Genomic DNA, 19521 nt, shown 5'->3' with positions numbered 1-19521 from the left:
CTGCCCCCACTGAGCCACGCAGCCGCCCCACACCCACCCCAAATCTATTCGCTTGTGCCTCTCAGCGTCAGGCTGTCCGGTCCAACGCCGACTATACCACTTAGTAGCTGGTGACCTTCATCAGGCTATTTACCAATGAAACAAAGCCCCTGTGTATGCCTCACCTGCTTGTCTGTAGACTGAGGTCGGCACCTGCACCTGTGGCAGGGGACTGCTGGGGTGATCAAAAAACTGTACTTACGCAGCTCCTAAGAAGAGTCCTCACACAGCCCACTTACGTAAATTCCTCAGCCACACAGTAAGGGCTACACAAGCTTAAGCTAATATCATTTTTATTTTATAAATCTTGGCTCCTAAGCGGAGCCTCTCTGACATCGTTTTTTAGCCCCGAGGTATTTTCCAAAGATAATTCTGGCTGTCATACCAGCCAGCCACAGAGCCAGCGTGATCGCCGCCTGCTCCAGCACCGCGCAGGGCACGCCGGGACGCCCGCCGATGGGCCCTGCTTTCACACGGGGCCGCATCTGACTTCCTGGTACGTCCCTTCCTGAGTCCTGGCTCTGCCTTCCCAAGTTACACCGAACAGAGCCAATCCACCTACCAAAGGATAGTCCAACAAGCTTAAAAGATAACACTGTGCCAGACACAGGCCAAATATCCCCAAGCCCTGTCCTCCCGGACAGCACTGGCCACATCGCTCACCTTCCTTCAAGGTTCATGGCATCGAGACCCACTCAGAAAGTGTAAAAATTCAGTTCTGTCACAACACCTCCACTGTCCTCTGGCCAGCTCTGAGTGCCCTGGCACCAATTTACTAGTCCCGGACACTCACAACTGTGCAGCTGTCAATCCAGGCGAGACGAACGTCGTTGCGGCTTTAAGACACGTCTAGGAGGTCACGCCAGTGCCGAGACCTTTACAGCAGTGTCCCTGCAGCTTAGAGAGCGTGTCCTCTACTCTTCCCGAGGCCTGGGTCATTCGTTACCAAGCCACTCTTGTTACCATCTTTCCTTTATTACTAAACAAGAACTCTTAAACCTGCACACCCATGTCTAATTCTCTCTCAAATGTCTGTGTTATGTAAGTATGAGGCACAGCAGGAGTTGCGACGCCCAGTTTCCAAATGAAGAGATGGTGGCTCGGACAGAGCCAGGCTCCTAGACAATGTCCACCGCGGACTGCAAAAGAACAGCTGAAGTCTAAGAAGCACAAGCTCAAACCACAAATCTGCTGCTTCCCGGATGTATGATCCTGAGCTTCCCTGGACCTTTCCCTTACTTGTCTGCTACTCACGGGGTAGCTGCAAGGTTCCGGCAGATGAAGCCACGTGAGAGACCGAGAATGGGGTCGTGGTCCAAACCTAAGGCCCAATGGGGCTTGCTAAGATATTCCCTAGTATCTTAGATGGGGTCTTCCACCTTACAGCGGGGTAGGAAAATCAAACAAGACCTTAGGGAACATTTAGCAAATTCAAAAATGCAAGAATGCATGTTAAATATGATGATAGTCACTTACCCTAAGCCATGAGGTTTTGGTAAATAGCGTGTAAACATACATATAAATACGCACTGAAAAATAAACATTGTCACACATGATCAAAGAAATTTTAGTTTGGAATTCTTTATGTGATGAGCTACAGAGTCACAATAAAGAAAGGACAATTAAAATTTGTGAGGTGCAGCGAAATACTGAAAATTGAAATTAATGTCAGAAAATAAACTGCCTGTCAAGAATGACAATGATTTGCAAGGCTTTCTCTTGGGAACCTTCTATCCCTCTTACATTCGCTGATTCTCCATCCTCAATTTTCACTAACTATAAGCTGTCTGGGAATAGAAATTGTGCATCATCGTTCTTTATGCTCCCAAAAGTATCTTACAAAGTACTACATGCCTCAAGAGTTTAAGTATTGAAATGTTTTTGACTGACAGAGCAAAAAAAAATTTAAATTCATTACTGAGGAAACATCACTGATTTTTAGGACCATCTGCTGCTGAGCGCCATGCACTCTGCAGAGCCACTTCCATGCGTCGCGTTTAAGGGCATGTGCAGGGTGTGGGTGAGTGAGAGGCTCACACAGGTGAGGCGGAATGCTTCTGGCTACCACAGGTAATGATGTCAAGGCAGTTTTAGACCCGCTCATCCAACAATATTCTGTGATGGCTGGTCCAAGCATGAGCGCTGCACAGGACCAACCCGACCTGGGTCTCGATGTCAAGGCTGAGCTTTCATTTTAGAGTGTGAGCTAAGACATACGCCTGAATGACTTCACAGTGGACAAAAACCAGCAGAGAGTAAACGGCAGTGGAGGAACAGAGACAACAGAGTCCAGAGGACAAAGCAGCTCCCCCACCAGGAAAGACTGCAGACGCCCGGTACCTTGCTATGTCTCCTCGGTAGAGGGACTTATACTCCCAGTTTGCACGATCCGGTTTCTTATCTATTCTGAAGGTTTCTTCTGTCAGAGCCTGGACGTCCTCAAGCCAAACAAAGCGATGGCCAACATCAGCAGCAGCGTTATTTTCCTGACTGTGGGACGATAAAGGTGAAAGGAAAAAAAGGGGAGGCACTTAGCAATGTTCAAGCCACACAGCTCACATTTGCAGAGAATCAGACACCTCAAACTCCACGTGGCAGCCACCAGAGCAGAGTGCACCCAAGCCTGGACAGGGGCCCCGGCTTCGGAAGGGGCGTGACAGCAACAGCTGCTACCACCCAATGGAACGTCAGCAGGTAAAAAGACAACTGGTCTCAGAATAAGCCTGGCAGAGCCAGGTTCTTTTAACATATTTTTTTTTTCTTTCAACATATTTAAACGGCTAAGTTCGATTTCAAAGAGGCCTGTCAGAGTCCCAGGCCGAGGGAACCAAACTTCAGTGCCAGCCACTGACACCAGCTGGGGGAGGCGGGTCAGCTTTACTTCACCCTACTTATTTGAAAGTACTCAGATGATTTATTCCAACTCCAAATGAAAGAGGAAAAAGAAGCCACCCAGAGTCCACCCAGGCATGGCAGCCCGGCCGGCTCTGGGAGGGTCGCCCGTGCGGGGGGAGACCCCACACAAAGAGCAGAGAAGCCACTGGAAGGTGAGACCCCGTTTATCCTCCAGAGCCAGTTTGTGAGTTGGCTGACTCCCAGCTCACAAGCAGAGCCGCTGCCTAGGAGGCAAGGGAGGGAGGGAAGGCCTTGCTGGCATCTAACCTCCTTCTTCCTCTAGAGAAAATCAGTTCATAATGCTGCTGACACAAGAAGCTGCCGAAGTCATCAAAACAGCCATTAACTATTGTTCCATCCCTGCTCTTTGGCTGTGCCCAGATAGAAATAAAGATTCCAGAGGCTTCTGTATCATTCTTGGCTGGCAACACAAGGGAATGGCATTTCAGGGACACGAAGTAGTTATTCAATAAACATTTGTTGAATGACACATCTGAGGTTAAACGGACGTGGTGATTTTAATACCGTCCCCTTCAGAACAACACTGGCAGTTTTCTGTCAACAATAAAACCCATAAGGGGGGGGCCCTCCCTCGTGGTGCAAAGGGTTAGGACACAGCACTGCAAGCAAGCAGCAGCAGCTTCAGTGCAAGTTCAATCCCCGGCCCCGGAGGTCACCCACATGACACGGCAGACCTCTCCTGACCCGCCTGCTGCTCCCCTCAGCAGTGTACTTCATCATTCGGCCTGTTCTGTCCCCACTCTGTCTCAGGTGAAGCCTCTCACTTCCCCTGCACCTCTGGCTGTACCCCAGTTCTGTATGAATAAATAAATCTTTAAAAAAAATTAATAACCCATAAGGAGTAAGTAGTGAAAGGAGAGGAAGAGGTTGGCCCTTTACAGAAAGACATGGGAAGCCAGTGGGGTAAAGGGAAGTGGGGGGAGTTGGGAGGGAGGGAGGGAGAAGGGCCAGCTGCAGCCTCCCCTGGAGTAAACAAGCCTTTATCCCTTCTCTCTTGGGTACTGAGGTCATAAGGCAGGATGTGGTCCAGGTTGAGCTCAAGGAAGCGTCTGCCTCCACCTGAAGGCGACCAGGTGGCTCATCCCGGGAGCCACCCTGGGAACAGAGGGCAATTAGGAGCTGTGGCCTCTGGGGAGCTTGTCCCTCGATCACCCTGAAATAGAGTCCCACATGGTGCACTACACCCTATGAACCCCCTTTCCTGACATCACGGAAAGATCCTGATAACTCACTAATATCTTAGTCCTGTCTCTATAGGAACAAGCAATTCTTCCAGGTCACCTTCCCAGGAAGAGACTACAGACATGACTAGTCAGAAAGTCAAAGAGAAGAACAAGAATGATCTATTTTGACCTTAACAGGGATAGTCTGCAAAATAGCAGCGAAGTTAAAATTGCTGTCTGCATCATGGAACTATCAAAAGGCTGTAAGCTCACTTCTGACGTGGGTAAGCAGAGGCTGAAAATAACTATCTTTCAAGTTTGAATGCTAGTTCCTGTGTGGTTTCAGGAAATCCTTTAAAACACATTTTCCTTAGCTATAAAAAAAAAAAAAAAGACAAGTAGCTGGAGGTAAGTTTTCAGAGGATACAACGATGACTGCATTTTGCACTGAAGACATACTAAGAATATCAATAACCAATTCGGTCACTCACAAACACAGGGTGCTCAGTGCATGCCTGCTGTGTCCCAGGCCTGTACCAGCTGCTGAGCGAGGTGGGCATGGTGCCTGCCCACCAAAACCGAGCCAATTCAGAACCTTTTGCTCGACTCCTTATTCTCTTTCCGGGAGCAGGCTTGGGTGATGGGCATGGGACCTGAGAGGCAGAGAGCGCTAAGTACGCCTGGAGCCTCTGAGCCACAGAGGCCTGTGAGGCTCCCCAGCTCTGCTCTGATGACAGAAGGGTCCCACCAGCTGGCGGAGTTCGCCTCACTGATGGGAAATCTACAGGCTGGATTCCAGGCCAGCTCTCACTGCCATCAGCAGGACTTCCAAACACACAGCAAATGCAAATAACCCCTCAGGGGTCGACAGAGCCTAGATAACAAATTTTCTCTCTTCTGGGTCACATGAGCAAAGGAAATAAAAAAGTGAAGCGAGGAATCGATCAGGCAGTCGCACGACACAGCGCCTGTCACAGCGAGGGCAAAGCTGCCCCCGTGCAGCAAGGCGTTAGGCTAAGCCGAGACGTCAGGCTCCCCGAGTATCCCTGCCTGGACCTTTCCGCAGAACGACTTGGACGACTGTGCAAGGCAGGGAGCAGGCGGCCCCCAGGGAAAGGAAACTCTGGGGTCAAGACTACACTTCGCCGTGACCTGTGGTTCTAACGGGTGTGAATGAGAGGTGGGAGGGGGCTGGGGGGCGGGGAGAGAGGACACACACCTCAGCGCGGGGAGGGACTGAGGGAGCCACATGGGGGAAGGGCACATCCCTGTGCCCTCTGCCAGCTGCAGGCCGCGGACCCTCACGGACCGGCCTCTGCGACGGCCGGCGCCCGCCACTACGGCACACGTGTGCCTTTCAGGCGTCCCCCAGGCTGCTGGCGAGTCCAATTTTGACACAGTCGTCACTGCGTCGGAGAAACATTCTCAAATCAAATCAGGGGCCTAGTTTTTTAAAGGACTGCTTCCTTCTTTTCTTTAACTTTGACCATTCACTGACTTTTTTCAGCCTGAGGTTTACTAGATCTTTATTGCCTCCATCTTGACTGACTGGCTCAATCATTTCAATGTCTGACTTTTGACAACCACCAAGGGAGAAAATTTAAACTATCATAGGAGGGGGCCTCCTTGGTGGCACGGGGGTAAAGCCTCAGCCACTGAGGACTAAGTTCGATCCCCGGAGCTGACCCACAGGGCGCAGCTGACCTCTCCTGTCCCGCCCGCTGCTCCCCTCAACTGTGGATTTCAGTCAGTCTGCTTGTTCTGCTCCCCAGTCGGTCTCTGGTGAATCCTCTCGCCCCCTGCACCTCTGCCTGTACCCCAGTTCTTGTATGCATAAATAAATAAAATAAATCTTTAAAAAATCAAGTTTCGTAGGAACTTGGGAATAAATAACTTACGTTGGTTTCTCTGGTTCTTTCCTACGGTCAGTGCTACGGGCAGAGCTGCCTTTTGGAGAGTCAGCGTCAGGCTCAGACCCACTGCTGCTCGACCGCCCGTGTCTCCTCCTGGTCTTCTTGTGACGCTGATGTTGCTTTTTTTTCTTTTTCTCTTTCTTCTTTTTTCGGCTTGTGTGTTTGAACTTTTTGTTAAAGTCACTTTCATCCGAAGACTCTGATTTCAGAGGACTTCTTTTTGGAAAAATCATTAGAATTATTTTCAAAAAAGAACTGAGGAGAATGTTAACATGCAAATAAAATAAATATGTAGAAGGGTTCTAAAAATGTCGCCACAGAGTTACTATTTGGTCATAGGTTATATATGGCCCTCAGAGATTATAACCCACCTTAAGAATTAAGAGTTAAATAAGAAATTCAATCACTTCTAAAACAAAAATGTCACATCTAGACATTTTTAAGTGAAAGTAATCTACCAGGTACCTCATTAAATATTGGTTTATTTTCAGTGTATCATGTCAGCATGAACTTACTGCCAAAAAATGGTTTAATTCTGGTCCTTGTTTTTAAAGATTTTAATGAAATATTTATTCCTCGTCATGAGGTAGCTCCAAACAACTCCCCTCTCATGCATCAATTCTTCTCAATTTCCAAACACTTCTTAAGCCTTTAGAGTACATGGCTTCCCAGGATTCATCAAGTTAATGAGACCATCTTGTCTAAATTTGCAAAAGCTCATTTCTCAAGTCAATGATCTAAAACAAAATTCTTTCAAAGCTGGGCAGAGAGATGTGCCATTTTGCTCTTCCTGGGTTTTCGTGAGATTCTGTCCTATTTTCTAAGAGCTTCTTTGACTTTTATAAAAGTGTTGGAAATTCAACGGAAGAAATACCTGAATTACAATATTCTGAAGGTTACTAATGAGGTTAGTAAAGTTGCCTGAGAACCACAACGACGCATTTCCCTCACGGCCTAATTATTGGTAGTAACCGTGTCACATACCTGCCACGGCAACGCAAAGGGGGAAAAAAGGAATAATCTATAAGTGTGAGGTAAAGGAAAATATCCAAAGATCACCTCATTACTGCAAGTAAAAGGAAGTATTTTTGGCTCTTTAATGACAAGGTTTCCCACCGAGTAGCCCTCAAACTGGGCTACGGCCCAGTACGTTGGCAAGGAGCACAAATCCACCCACCGAAGATCCTACCTTGTCAGCAGCGGCCCTTCGGACACAGGGCCCGTGGCCTCCTCAGTCTGTGGGCTCGGAGATGGTATGGTACCCACACAAAAGCTGGGGTTGCTCAGCCAATCCAGTTCTGCAAAGGCAAAAGGGGAGCGGGCGGAGACCTGACATCAGATCAGTATTTCTAAGGCAGGACGTCCACCTTATCAGCTGACATCCTCGTTCACAGCCAGACACTTTGAAGAGTTCACAGAAGCAGAAGGGAATCCGGGTCATATTTATTTCACAGGCACAGGGCTGTGCCACAGCCTAAGAGCCACGTCGTTTGTGTGACCTAAGAGGCAACGAGGCTTCACACATCCCACATTCCCAAGGGCGTGAGCTGCCACTCACCACACTGGACCCAGACAACCCCCAAAAGTCAAAAAAATCAAATCGTGCACACAAGCCACTATGTTCAATGTTAATATCAAAGATGAAGAGATTTTTCTTTATATACAATTCTAATATCCTCTAGCTTAGGATAATAACATAAGCCCTTCATTGTAATAGGATTCATTTCTCCTTGAAAATAAAAATGCAAGGTGTCAACTTCTCTAATTAGTGCTAAAATTATACAAGATATTAATAAGCATTATTGAATGGTAAGATTCAGTGCTGAAAAACTTTTTTTTATGCTTAACCATCAATTTCTAACCCTTCTGAAATCTACTCTTTCTAAATTACTTATTTCCTAATTTTTAGGAGTCTCAACAGTAAAGGAAAGATATAAAAAATGGAATAGAAGCAGCAAGGGAACCCAAGGAGGGGTTGGATTTTGTCCCGCTCTGTTTCAAACAGGAGGTCACCACACATTCCCCTGCAGAGGAAAACCCATGAAATGAAATTAGCAGAGAAGGGTAATTACATGTTTCTCCGTCATACTGAACTGGAATGCATAGCCCATTAAAAGTACAAAACTCAAAAGTTTTTAGTATATTTAGAAGAGGGCTACTATCACCATAAAATAATTTTAGCACATTTTTATCACCCCAAATGATGAAAATTTTCACCACCTATATCCCTACTAGTACTTTCTCCATCACCAACTTTCTGTTCCCCTAACCCTCTCAGCCCACTAATCTTTACGTCTCTTCAGATTTGTCTCTTTTGAACATTTAAAATATACAAGACCATACAAAATGTTCTTTTGCAATAGGCTTCTTTCACTTGGCATAATGTTTTTCAATGTTCATTCATGCTATACCACGTATTAGTGCTTCATTCCTTTTCATTGCTAAATAATATTTCACGGGCTGGATAAGGGTTCAACCCATTCATCAGCTGATGGACACTCAGGTATTTACCTCTTTGGTTATTATGAGTAATGTCACTATGGACACTCCTGTACAAACTTTTATATGACTGCACTTTCACTTAAGTAGCTATCCGGGAGCAGAACTACTGGGCCACATGGTTAACTCTGGCTTAGAATGTTGAGGAACTGCCAGGTTGTTTTGGAATTGGGTGCACCATTTTGCATTCCCATTAACACAGCAAGAGGGTTCCAATTCCTCCACATTGTCGCCAACTTGCTACTGTCTCTTAGATTAGAGTCATGCTACAGCAAAAGATGTAGTCTCATTGTGGTTTTGATTTCCATTTCCCTGCTGATTAGTGATGTTGAGCATCTTTTCCGTGTGGTTATTGGCCATTATAGTTGAAAAAAAAAAAAAAACAGCTATTTGCCCATATTTGGATTGCACTGTCTTTTTGCTACCAAGTTGTTCCGGTATCCTGCAGCTATTCTCTGAGGGTAACTGTGTATCAGTGAGGAGACACTGGGGATCATACTTCATGATGACAGGCTCTGTGTCTTATTCACTGTTATGTCCTCAGCGCTGCGATGCCAGGCACACATCAGCAGGAATTTTATAAGTATTTCTGGGAAAGAAGATAAAGAGGAAGGAAAATTCCCAAAGAAGACATGAAAAGCAACAGGAAAAGGGGAAGGAAAGGGCTCATCTCACTTAGGGTCAGTTGCAGGTCAGGCACCGGGTGAAGCTTTTCCATTCTTTAACTATGTAAGCAATACAGCAAAGTTCTATGGGAAGTACTGTGATCTCCACCACATAACGGAGGAGGGGGGAAAGGAAGGTTCGAATGCATTAAGTCATGTGTAAGGTCTCTCTCACCTAGAAGTGCTAAGCAACTGTTGGAGCAATCTTTCTTCTACCTCTTTTCCTTCTGAGGTTGGTTCCCTTCCTCCTGGGCCTAATTTCTGGCAAGGGGTATGATGTGAAAATAGCTGCTGCTGCTCACTGCGAGCACAATTATTCCACAATTTGCTCTCATGAGCAAAGAAAAAGATGGAACAAACAATATGTAAGGACAGATGTTCTCAAACAATTCCATTATATTTTTATAAAAATATTCTGGATAGTGATGACAGCTTGGAGGAAATGTAAAGAAACTCGGATGTCAAAACAGCATAGAGTATGTGACTCTCCAGTAGGAATTAGACAGGTTTTTGGTTACAATTAGGCTTGCCATATAAGACTATTATGAGAAAAAGTAATTTATAAAAAACTAAACTCCTGGGTATTGAACTTAAATCTTTTATCACTTATCTTTTGAGAACAACATCTCAATCAGATCAGTTTGGTGGGAATACAAATTGGTCCAAATACTATGGAAAGCTGTGTGGCGGAGTCTCAAGTTACTAAAAATGGAGTTATGACCCAACCATTCCACTCCTAGGAATTTACCCAAAGGTGACAAAAACATTAATTCAGAAGGAAACCTGCACCCCTACATTTACTGCAGCACTATTTATAATAGGTAAGATATGGAAACAACCTAAATGTCCCAAAACAGATGACTGGGTCAAGAAGGTGTGTTACACACACACACACACACACACACACACACACACACAATGGAATATTATTCAGCAATCAAAAGAGATAAACTCTTGCCATTTGCGGCAACATGGATGGAGGTGGTGGGGATTATGCTCAGTGAAATAAGTCAGAAGGAAAAAGAAAAATATCAGATGGTTTCACTTATAAGAGGACTATAGGAGAAATAAATAAAGGAGGGGGGCGAGGACAAAATTAGCAGGCAACTATGCATCAAAGACATTCAGCAGGAAGGGCGAGAGAGAGGAATTGGAACAGTGGCAGGAAGAACACGAGAGACTACGGTGTTTTCCCGGTGACTTGGTGGTAGGAATTTTACTGGGATTACACCTAACAAAGCAAATTGTACAAAAAATGAATAATAATGTAAAAAATATAAATTAAAAAAAAATAAAAAACAAAACGCAGTAGAGAGTCTGGGTTTACCTAAGAGCAGTGGAGAGAGATGCTCCAGGGCTTCCAGCAAGTGACAAAATCAGATCCAGAGTTGAAAAGATCAGCAACAGAGAACAGTGCTCAAGTCTGAAGCTAGCCAGCCTGAGTCGGCCTGACTGGGGCTTACCAGCCACGTGATGGTGCACAAGCTACTCACTGGCTCTGTGCTTCCGTTTCCTTTTCTTGAAACCTCACAATACCGACCTCAGAGGGTTGTGAGGATTCAGTGAGTTAGTGCCTGTTAAGCATTTAGGTCAGTGAATGGCACAGTATTTAAACTGCTGCTTACAAAGACAAATGCTCTATGCTCCCTGCAAGGTGGTGAGGTTGTGGGGTGGGGAACATGACTTCTGAAGGGGCCACAGCTCAGAGTGCGCCCTGGAAGGCCGGGCCCATGGCCCTGCAGCGGGCGTCCATTTAGCTGCCACTGTCTTCATTCCGGATGTAGGGAGGTAGGTTCTGCTGCAATTTGTAGCTGCAGAAAAAGGGAGGTCAGCTGGTGTGAGGCCTGTCTGGAGTTCTTCAGTCCAGTGCCACAGTTTAAGCTGCCTTTTCACTAGCTTCATTGTCTCCCAAGGAAGAGTCACTGTGTCAATTGACAACCTTTCGTACCAAATGCACTGTTACTTTTGTTTGTTTAGAATGATGAAATGTTTTTGAAGTAGAAACCAGAATTCCATTGAAAAATTAAAATGAACTCTGGCTGTGAAGGCGCAGGGTAGAGAGGCAGGACTTAAGAAGGGCGATGATTTAGGAGATTATTGGAATAATCCAAGAGATGATGGTGGCAAAAAGTTCGGTCGTGGCCAATGAATGGAAACTAATGAATTTAAGAGTAACCTGAAAAGACTGGATGAAGAAGGGAATGTGCGCAAGGGGGAGACAAGTTTTGGCTTGGGTGAATGGGGGTGCCAACTTCTCATCTGTGGCTACAAGATGCACAACAGGCTGGAGTTTGGGGGCAAAAGGAGTTGAGTTTCTTCTGTGGATCATATGCCTACTTCAGATACTGCATCAGCTCTAAATGAACTGTGAAGCCATCTTGCAGCCAAACTCTATCCTTGTATTTGATTCCCAAGCAACCTATGTTTTTTTTTAAATAACATAATAGTTCATGTTTACATCATTGTGTATTTTTTCCATCTCAGCTGCAATCCCCATGGGCTGCCCATCACCAAATGACCCCGTGTGCCATCACCATAGTCCAGTGCATTTCCCTCCCCCCACTGTTCTTGATCCCATTCCCCACTCCATCCCATAAAATATCTCTGTATATGGCTGTTCATTATTATTATTATTATTTTCTCACCTGCTCCATTATACTCCTGCTGTGAGTGAAACCATCTGGTATTTTTCCTTTTCTTTCTGGCTTATCCAGGCAACCTATGTTTTAAAGTGCATGATCCTAAAATACAAACTAAAAGGGTCCGACGAAGGGACTCGTTGCTCCTAACAAAAGAGCCCTGTGTGCACGCTGCTGAGGCAATGACTTGCGGAACTGAGCTCCCCCCTTCTCCTCATGAAAGCGATGCCTGCTTAAATCGTGGCGTACCTCTCACTATGTAGAGAGAGAAAGCAGAATATCACTCACCTCGCTACTGCTTTTCCTGTCCAGAAATATAATTTTCTTTTTAATTGAAACACTGGACCTACTACTACTATCATCTTCATTTTTATAATCTAAGGTCACAAGTACAGAGCTTCTATTTTTTTTTTCCAATGGAAAAGAACTTTAATAGAATTAGTATGCAATAGAAAGAAGAGAGTAGTTTCCTACTGAACACCCAAAATTACCCCTCCCATCATGGTAAATGACCAGCCAAACAGGGCTGAGCCAGAGCAGGGCCTCTGAGGCCCCAAGGCTTGCCACAGTCTGAGGCACTTTCTGGGGGGACCCATAGGAAAGGGGCCCAGAGCTTCTATTTCTAATAGCAAAAGACCAGAAATAGTCCAACCGTCCTTAATAGGAGACTGCTGGAATAAAGTAGGTGACATACACACTCTGGAGTTGTGTACAAATCAAAAGAAACAATCTGTATACTCAGCTGTATTGTGAGCTCTAGGATAAAGGGTTTAGGATAAAGGGCAGAACAGTGTGATTTTAAGAAAAAGAAGGGGAAAGGAATTGCTCATAACATGGGGGTGGGGTGGGGAGGGGAAGATATCATTGACTAATAAAAGTTTTCTTCCCCAGAGGTTAAATTAACTTGGAGGAGAAGAAATAGAAGCTCTTTTTCCTCTGAATTTACCTGGGTTATATTTAGAATCATATAATACTTCACATTATAAAACATGATCAAATCAAAAGGGATAAAGAAGTAATCCCCCAAAATTAAAAACAAACTTATGTATGTGAAATGGTAACCAAACCACACAGATTTCAAGTACTTTTTTTAAAAGATTTATTTATTCATGCATACAGAACTGGGATGCAGGAAGTGAGAGGATTCAGACAGAGTGGGGAGCAGAACAGGCAGATCGACGAAGTACACTGCTGAGGGGAGCAGCGGGCGGGTCAGGAGAGGTCTGCCACGCCATGTGGGTCAGCTCCAGGGCTGGGGATCGAACTCATGCTGAAGTGGTTTTAGCTTCTTAGTGCTGTGTTTTAACCTGCTACGCCACCAGGGAGCGCCCTCAAGTAATTTTTAAACACAGTAATTTGACAACACATTTTGTGTGTTATGTCTTAAGAACAGAACCATAAATACTGAACTACTGAATATTACTCACATTGGTACATATACAGATAATATAGATAGTCAATATACATAATTGTACTAGTGGCATTAGGAACTGAGATTCTAAGCACAAGAGGAAAGAAATATAAATATGAAAGCAAAGAGCTTTAGTAAAAGTCTGAGTCTTAAATTTGGATTGGTCATACCAAAATGAATTATATTTTCCTCTTCCCGGTTCTGGCCACTGAAAATGTCTAAAAGTAATGACAGCCCAGAGCGATGAATACTTCCAACAGGCAATTTGTGGTTTTGACAAACCCATGCCATTTCCCAGTAAGAGAAACTAGGGTTTTGGTTTTTTGTGTGGTGTGTTTTTGTTTTTTGAGAAACGACCAATTCCAGGCCCTAACAAGACATGTAAGCCGTAGGTTCTGGGCATCTTTTAGGCCAGAAAGCAAGGAAGTGATTAAGGACAGCTGGGTCATATCAAAAAGATGCAGGCACCAACTTGACTAGGCTCTCATTAGCCAACAACAGGGCGATTTAAGCCTTAGGGGAAAGTCTGCAATGGATCAAAAGATAAATGTTAGAAACCCATGAGTTCAGGGCCCTCCGTGGTGGCGCAAGGGGTTAGGACGCAGCACTGCAAGCTGGCCACAGCTGCTTTAGTGCCAGTTTGATCCCTGGCCTGGAGTCAACCCGTATGGCATGGCAGGCCTCGCCTGAGCCGCCCACTGCTCCCCTCAGCAGTATACTTAATCAGTCGGCCTGTTCTGCTCCCCACTCTGTCTCTGGTGAATCCGCTCACCGCTCCTGCACCTCTGGCCTGTACCCCAGTTCTGTATGCATAAATAGAAAAAAATTTTTTAATTAAAAAAATATATAGAAATCTATGAGTTCAAAATGCACTTCTATAATGTTTTGAGGACCCTGTTAGGGTTCCAGGACCCGATTTCAACCAACATGTGGTTGGAGATGTCCCCAAAGCCCAACGAGCAATTCTTGGACTCCAGGAGTGTGTGGAAGAACACAGCTCAGTTCTGCCACCACCCAGGGGTCACATCAGATCCCACAGTCTAAATGCTCAACTGCCCCAGACCGTCACATCCCGCACCAGCCAAAAGCCCTGTGTGTTTGACCAGACAGCTACCAATCAGAGGTTGACTGTGACCCCTGTGCCTCGGGTTCAATTAATCTGCTACAACCACCCACAGAACACAGGGAACCCACTTACTCACTAGAGCACTAATTTATTCCAAAGGACATAACTGAGGAACCACCAAGTGAGAGACGCAGCCAGCAGCCCCTGCGCACAGGCCCTCCCCAAGGCGCTATCTCCTCAAGCCTCCAAGTGCTCGCCACCCTGGAAGTCCCCTTCTTTGGGGGCTTTGTTACACAGACCTGACTTACTAACTCACTGGCCACTGGCAGCTGAATTCAATCTGAACTCAATCTCCATTCCCTCTCCCCTTCCCAGGAGTCTGCAGGTGGGACTGAAAGTTCCAACCTCCTGATCCCAAGACTGGTTCACCTGGCAACCAGCCTCCATCCTTAGTGCTTCCCCAAAAGTCACCTAACATAACAGGAGACAGTTTGTCACTCTCAATTCATAGGAAATTCCAAGGCTTTGGGAGCTTGGAGCCAGAAACTATGGATGAAGATCAATCAGATGTATGAGGAATACATACTGTGGTCAACTGAATGACCAACAAATATTTTTCTATGAATCATAACAAGGAAGACACTCCCAAATCGTTATTCTGAAAACTGTTAAAATCAAGTATTCTTCCTGACTTTCCTGCTTGAACTGTATGTCTGGGCGATCTAAGACTGTGGTTAAAAAAAAAAAAAGATTTGGATATAATAGTGGATGCTAATAAATATAAGAGAAATGTTAAAGTTGGAAATTAACCATTCTGTAACTTCCATTTAATAATGGCTCTAAGCAATAATCATGAATGGCTGCAAAAAGCTGATGGTCAACTTCATAATGGATTAGTCAGACTCTTCATGAAACCATGCATTAATCTTATCACTAAAAAAGAAAATGAGAGCATATCCCTCTAGTTTGATTCAGAGCAATTCTAATAGGTTATTTTCAATGTGAAAAAGTATACTTGTTTTAACTCTCTAGACCTAATTATCAGTTTAGGCAATACTGGGATAGAGAAGCTTGTTAAAAGACATCATGAATACTTGGCAGGAAATGTCCACAGCAAACATGACCCAGTTTCCTTAACAAATCACAAGGGAAAATGAATTTAATTTATATTAAAAAGAGACCTAAGAGACAAAGCCACAAAATGCAAATTTAGGTCCTAACTTGAACAAATAGGCCACTTTTTAGACAATATATTGTATTTGAACACTGATTAAGAAAACTAGGTAATATTAAAGAATAGTAATTTTATTATGAGTGATAATGCTCTTTAAATTTTTAAATAAATAGTACTTTCTGCATATCCCAGTGCTGGAAACCCAGATGGCCAATAAGTACCAGTTAAGACACATAAAAAGAATAACCATTTCACTCCCAAAATAAAAGGATGAACTCCTGACTTGTCATTCAAGTCATTACCCCTCGCTACCAGTCTCTTTCACCAAGGTTCCTCTTTATAAACATCTCTGTATGCCTCTGTATTTCCATGTAAACTGGACTACTTGCAGTTTTCAGTATAGATTTCTTGCTTTCCTTCCTGCATGTCTCTGAATGCCCTTGGGCTATTGTATATATCGACTACTCTCTTGAAGACCTTTCCCAAAAGTTAACTCCTGTGTAGTCTCTGAAATCTCCACCAAGTCATTATTCCTGTAATCCATTGGTGTCACTTAAGACATCCTTCCATGTACTGTTCTTTTTTTAAGTACCTACTACTGCACTGTACTTTAAGCCAATATTTATAGAACACCTACTTACTACATTTTGGGCAGACTAGGAACTAAACATCACGTGGTTACAGCCTAGTCAAGAACGACCAAACTTACAGGCGTCATCTACGAATTACAATGAGACCTGTTACCCAAACAGAGGTGCAGGGGCCCTGAGAGGTTGTAACAGAGGTGCCGGGTACAATCAGTTCTGCCACGTAAGGTGCAGGATTCTAGGTTACTTTAAATTACAATTCACCATGTGCCTCAACTTCTAACTGCAGCTCCTGAGGAATGTTGAGGCTTAAGTAAAAAGTAATACCAACACCTGCAGAAAGGCGACCCTTAAACGTCAGCTGTTTCCCCCACCAGCTTGTGCCTGTCTAGAGAAAAACTGTGCTTGATGAGACTCCGGATCCTAACTCCCTAGCTCGATGTTTGCGAGAAGATATGACTTCCACAAGCCGTTCAGAAATGCGTGAAACAGGAAGGAAAGATGCGACTAAGAATCCCCAGCCTTTGCATCAGGAGTCTCCTTGAGAGGTGAAATATCATTTCCATTTCACAGGTGCAGATTCTGAAGCTCGGAGAAAGAATGGGAACCAGCAAGTTGCTAACACCCAAGTCCCTGTCCGGGACCCGTCCCCGGCCTTTCTCCTTCTCTGACACAGAAATGCCACTCGTGAGGACGAAGAAGGAGCCTTCCCAGAAGGCTCTGCGGCGCGCGAAGAACTCTGGGATACAAGTGGATAAACAAACGCAAGATAAGGGCCGCGACTTGCGCCCGAGAAACTGCGCCTTGCACCCGCCGTGTGTCTCCTTCCACCCTGCTGTGTGCTTACCTTTCCTGGAGCTCCCGCTATCGGGAGCCTCACTAACGGCCGCAAAGGCCGGGAACAGCGCCATGATCACAGGCCGCACCGCCGTTCCCTTCACAGAAATGGCGCCGGGGAGCGGCCGCCGGTAGTGAGGCCTTCGCCATCGCGGTGCAGGCTGGGAAATGTAGTTTTCCTGGTCATGGCTGCGGCTCGAACAGCAGGCGAGTCGGGGCGCGGCAGGTGGAAAGGAGCGAGTCGAAACTGGGTACCCCGCTTTTCTTCAGAACTGGAAGTTATGGAGACTGGGACTTGGAGCTTTTCAGAGCAAAGAAAGAGTAGAACGTTGGGAATCCAGTTCGATCTCTGAACTTACACCATTACTTGCTACTAGGTCAAGTTAATCAAACTCCAATCTTTAGTTTCATCATCTGCAAAATCTTGAAAAGGTTAAAAGAAGATATAGATAAAGTGCATGATATTGTGCAGAGTATTCACTTCCACGTGAAAGTTAGCTGTCGCGTGAGTTAGCTGCCAGTCCAACTCAAAAGCTTGTGACATAACCAGCCTTCAGTTGGTTTACTGTTGGGTATATTTTAGGAATACCAAAGAATTTGTGATCTTGCCAGGTTCAAAGCTATTGGCTAGTTAGAAAATACATTACCTGCCTAAGAAGTACGTTTTAAAAATTGGAAGCAGAATCTAATTAAGCCTGCTACCAGAAAGAGAAATAAGGAACAATTTAAAGCGTTCATACCACTTACAGGTTTAGAAGTAATCAACCAAATCCAGAACGTGGGGAATTATGGAAAATAACTCAGTTTCTTCACACCGATGGTTTTAAGGGGATGGAAGATTACCATAGGTTAAAAGACCTTAGAGACATATCAAACAAGTGTATATATTACCTCATTACTATTATGATAGGAAATATTGCAAAAAGACCTTTTTGACAGATGGGAAAATAAGAGGTAGAAAAAGTGTTAGACGTTGATAATTCTTGTTACTTCTGTTAGAACTAATGGCACTGGGGTTACTGAAGGTCTTACATTAATTACAGAAACATACTCTGTATATAATTAGAGGTACATTACTAATATGAATTAAATGACACCTTTCCACATTCAAGGTCATGATTCAAGGGCCTGGAGGTGGTCCAATTAGTTTCACTGATGAGTGAGACTTTTAAACTGGTCTACCCAGAACTTAAAAAAGCAAACTCCTTTCATCCTAAGAAGGAAAAAATCCTCAGTCATGAACTCAGGCAAACTGGAGAAACGGGTCTATCAGCTCATACTATCTTAAGGAATTCTCTAGAATGTATGAAGTAAAAGAAAGAAAATGTGCTCTTGGTAAACAGAAGGAAATAAAAGAATTTGAGTCATTTCTTTAATGGGAATTTTTCCCTTTTTTTGAGGGGGTGAGAATTTTTTAAGCTGGAAATGCCTTAATTTACAGACAAAATGCCAAGCAAATAGCTCTTCAATCATAGCTGAACTAGTCTATTTATGACTATTTAAAATTCATATACTCAATCTGTCTGAAATGTGTAAGGTTTTGAGAAGTCATGCAAATTAAAGGGTGGCATACTAGATAATGATGTTACCATTTAAAAATACCTTTAGGAGGAATCTCACTTAGCTTTAGTCTCCTGTAAGGAATCTTGTATTATTTGAGCTGAACACATTTCCTTTCTTTTATTTTTTTAAAGATTTATTTATTTATGCATACGAACTGGGGTACAAGAGTGGTGAGAGGATTCACCAGAAACAATGGGGAGCAGAACAGGCAGACTGACAAAGTACACTGCTGAGGGGAGGCAGCAGGCAGATCAGGAGAGGTCTGCCTCACCATGGGAGTCACCTCCCTGGCTGGGAATTGAACTCATGCTGCAGTGGCTATGGCTAGCTTTGTAGTACTGGGCTTTCCCCCGTTGCACCACAAGGGAGGGCCCTGAGTACAACCAGTTTTATAAGACTCCATAAATTGGCCTGGGTAGCTCACTTTTAAATTACCACTCATTTTAAAGTGCCCTGAAAGAATTTTCAGCTTTGTGATTTAGAGTGCTTCCAAAAGTGATATGATTTATATATAAGCTACGTTGGTAATGAAAGAGATCAGTGAAGCAGCATTAAATTTGTAAAAAAAAAAAACTTTAACATGCAAATAGTTAAATCCCCATGATCCCATGATTTGTGCTGCTTTTCTTGGACTAGACAAGTGACATTTTATGAACTGGTTTGGCTGAGTCTCCTTTTATGAACTGTTTGATCTTATTAACTTATAACTTTGGTTTCTCCTGCTTTGTGACTATGTCTTTTAAATGTGAAGTTGATTTCTTCCTCTCCTTTATATCATCTGCTTTCTCTTGTCAAAAAGAGCAAAAATGAGAAATTTTCTCCTGTAAATTTCCATTTGCTGGTGAAAGTATCTCAGTGAAAGTGATTTCACCTTTTGCCCACCTATTTAGAGACAAGAGGAAACAGGCTCTTACCACTTTAAATATGCAATATATACCTTAGACAGAAAAAGCTTTACATAAAGGAAAGTATGAGGAACAATCACCCATATCTCCAGTACCAAAGACATGTACTATATTGGAGTATTTCTCTGGAAATATTTTTTTGTA

The 19521-nt window shown here is 44.1% G+C and overlaps 1 protein-coding gene across 3 annotated transcripts in view; it reads right to left on the bottom strand.

The window, feature by feature from the left end:
- Nucleotides 1-17001, bottom strand: part of NRDE2 (NRDE-2, necessary for RNA interference, domain containing) — a 38958-nt gene extending 21957 nt beyond the window's left edge. For 2 of the 3 annotated variants that reach the window (XM_012724481.1, XM_004681628.2), the window contains exons 1-4: nucleotides 16920-17001; nucleotides 7221-7329; nucleotides 6017-6247; nucleotides 2380-2529 (exon numbers count right to left, since the gene is read on the bottom strand). In XM_012724481.1, coding sequence (XP_012579935.1) covers nucleotides 2380-2529; nucleotides 6017-6247; nucleotides 7221-7329; nucleotides 16920-16983 — 554 coding nt within the window. In that variant the 5' untranslated portion in view covers nucleotides 16984-17001. The remainder of the gene's footprint in view (nucleotides 1-2379; nucleotides 2530-6016; nucleotides 6248-7220; nucleotides 7330-16919) is intronic. The other variant, XM_012724482.1, reaches the window with a different exon arrangement.
- Nucleotides 17002-19521: the final 2520 nt, after the last annotated feature.

This window comes from Condylura cristata, unplaced genomic scaffold (assembly GCF_000260355.1).
Source record: "Condylura cristata isolate star-nosed mole 26May11 unplaced genomic scaffold, ConCri1.0 scaffold00013, whole genome shotgun sequence".
NCBI classification, from domain to species: Eukaryota; Metazoa; Chordata; class Mammalia; order Eulipotyphla; family Talpidae; genus Condylura; species Condylura cristata.
The sequence above is the reverse complement of the archived record's forward strand: the minus strand, read 5'-3'. Positions and strand labels throughout refer to the sequence as shown.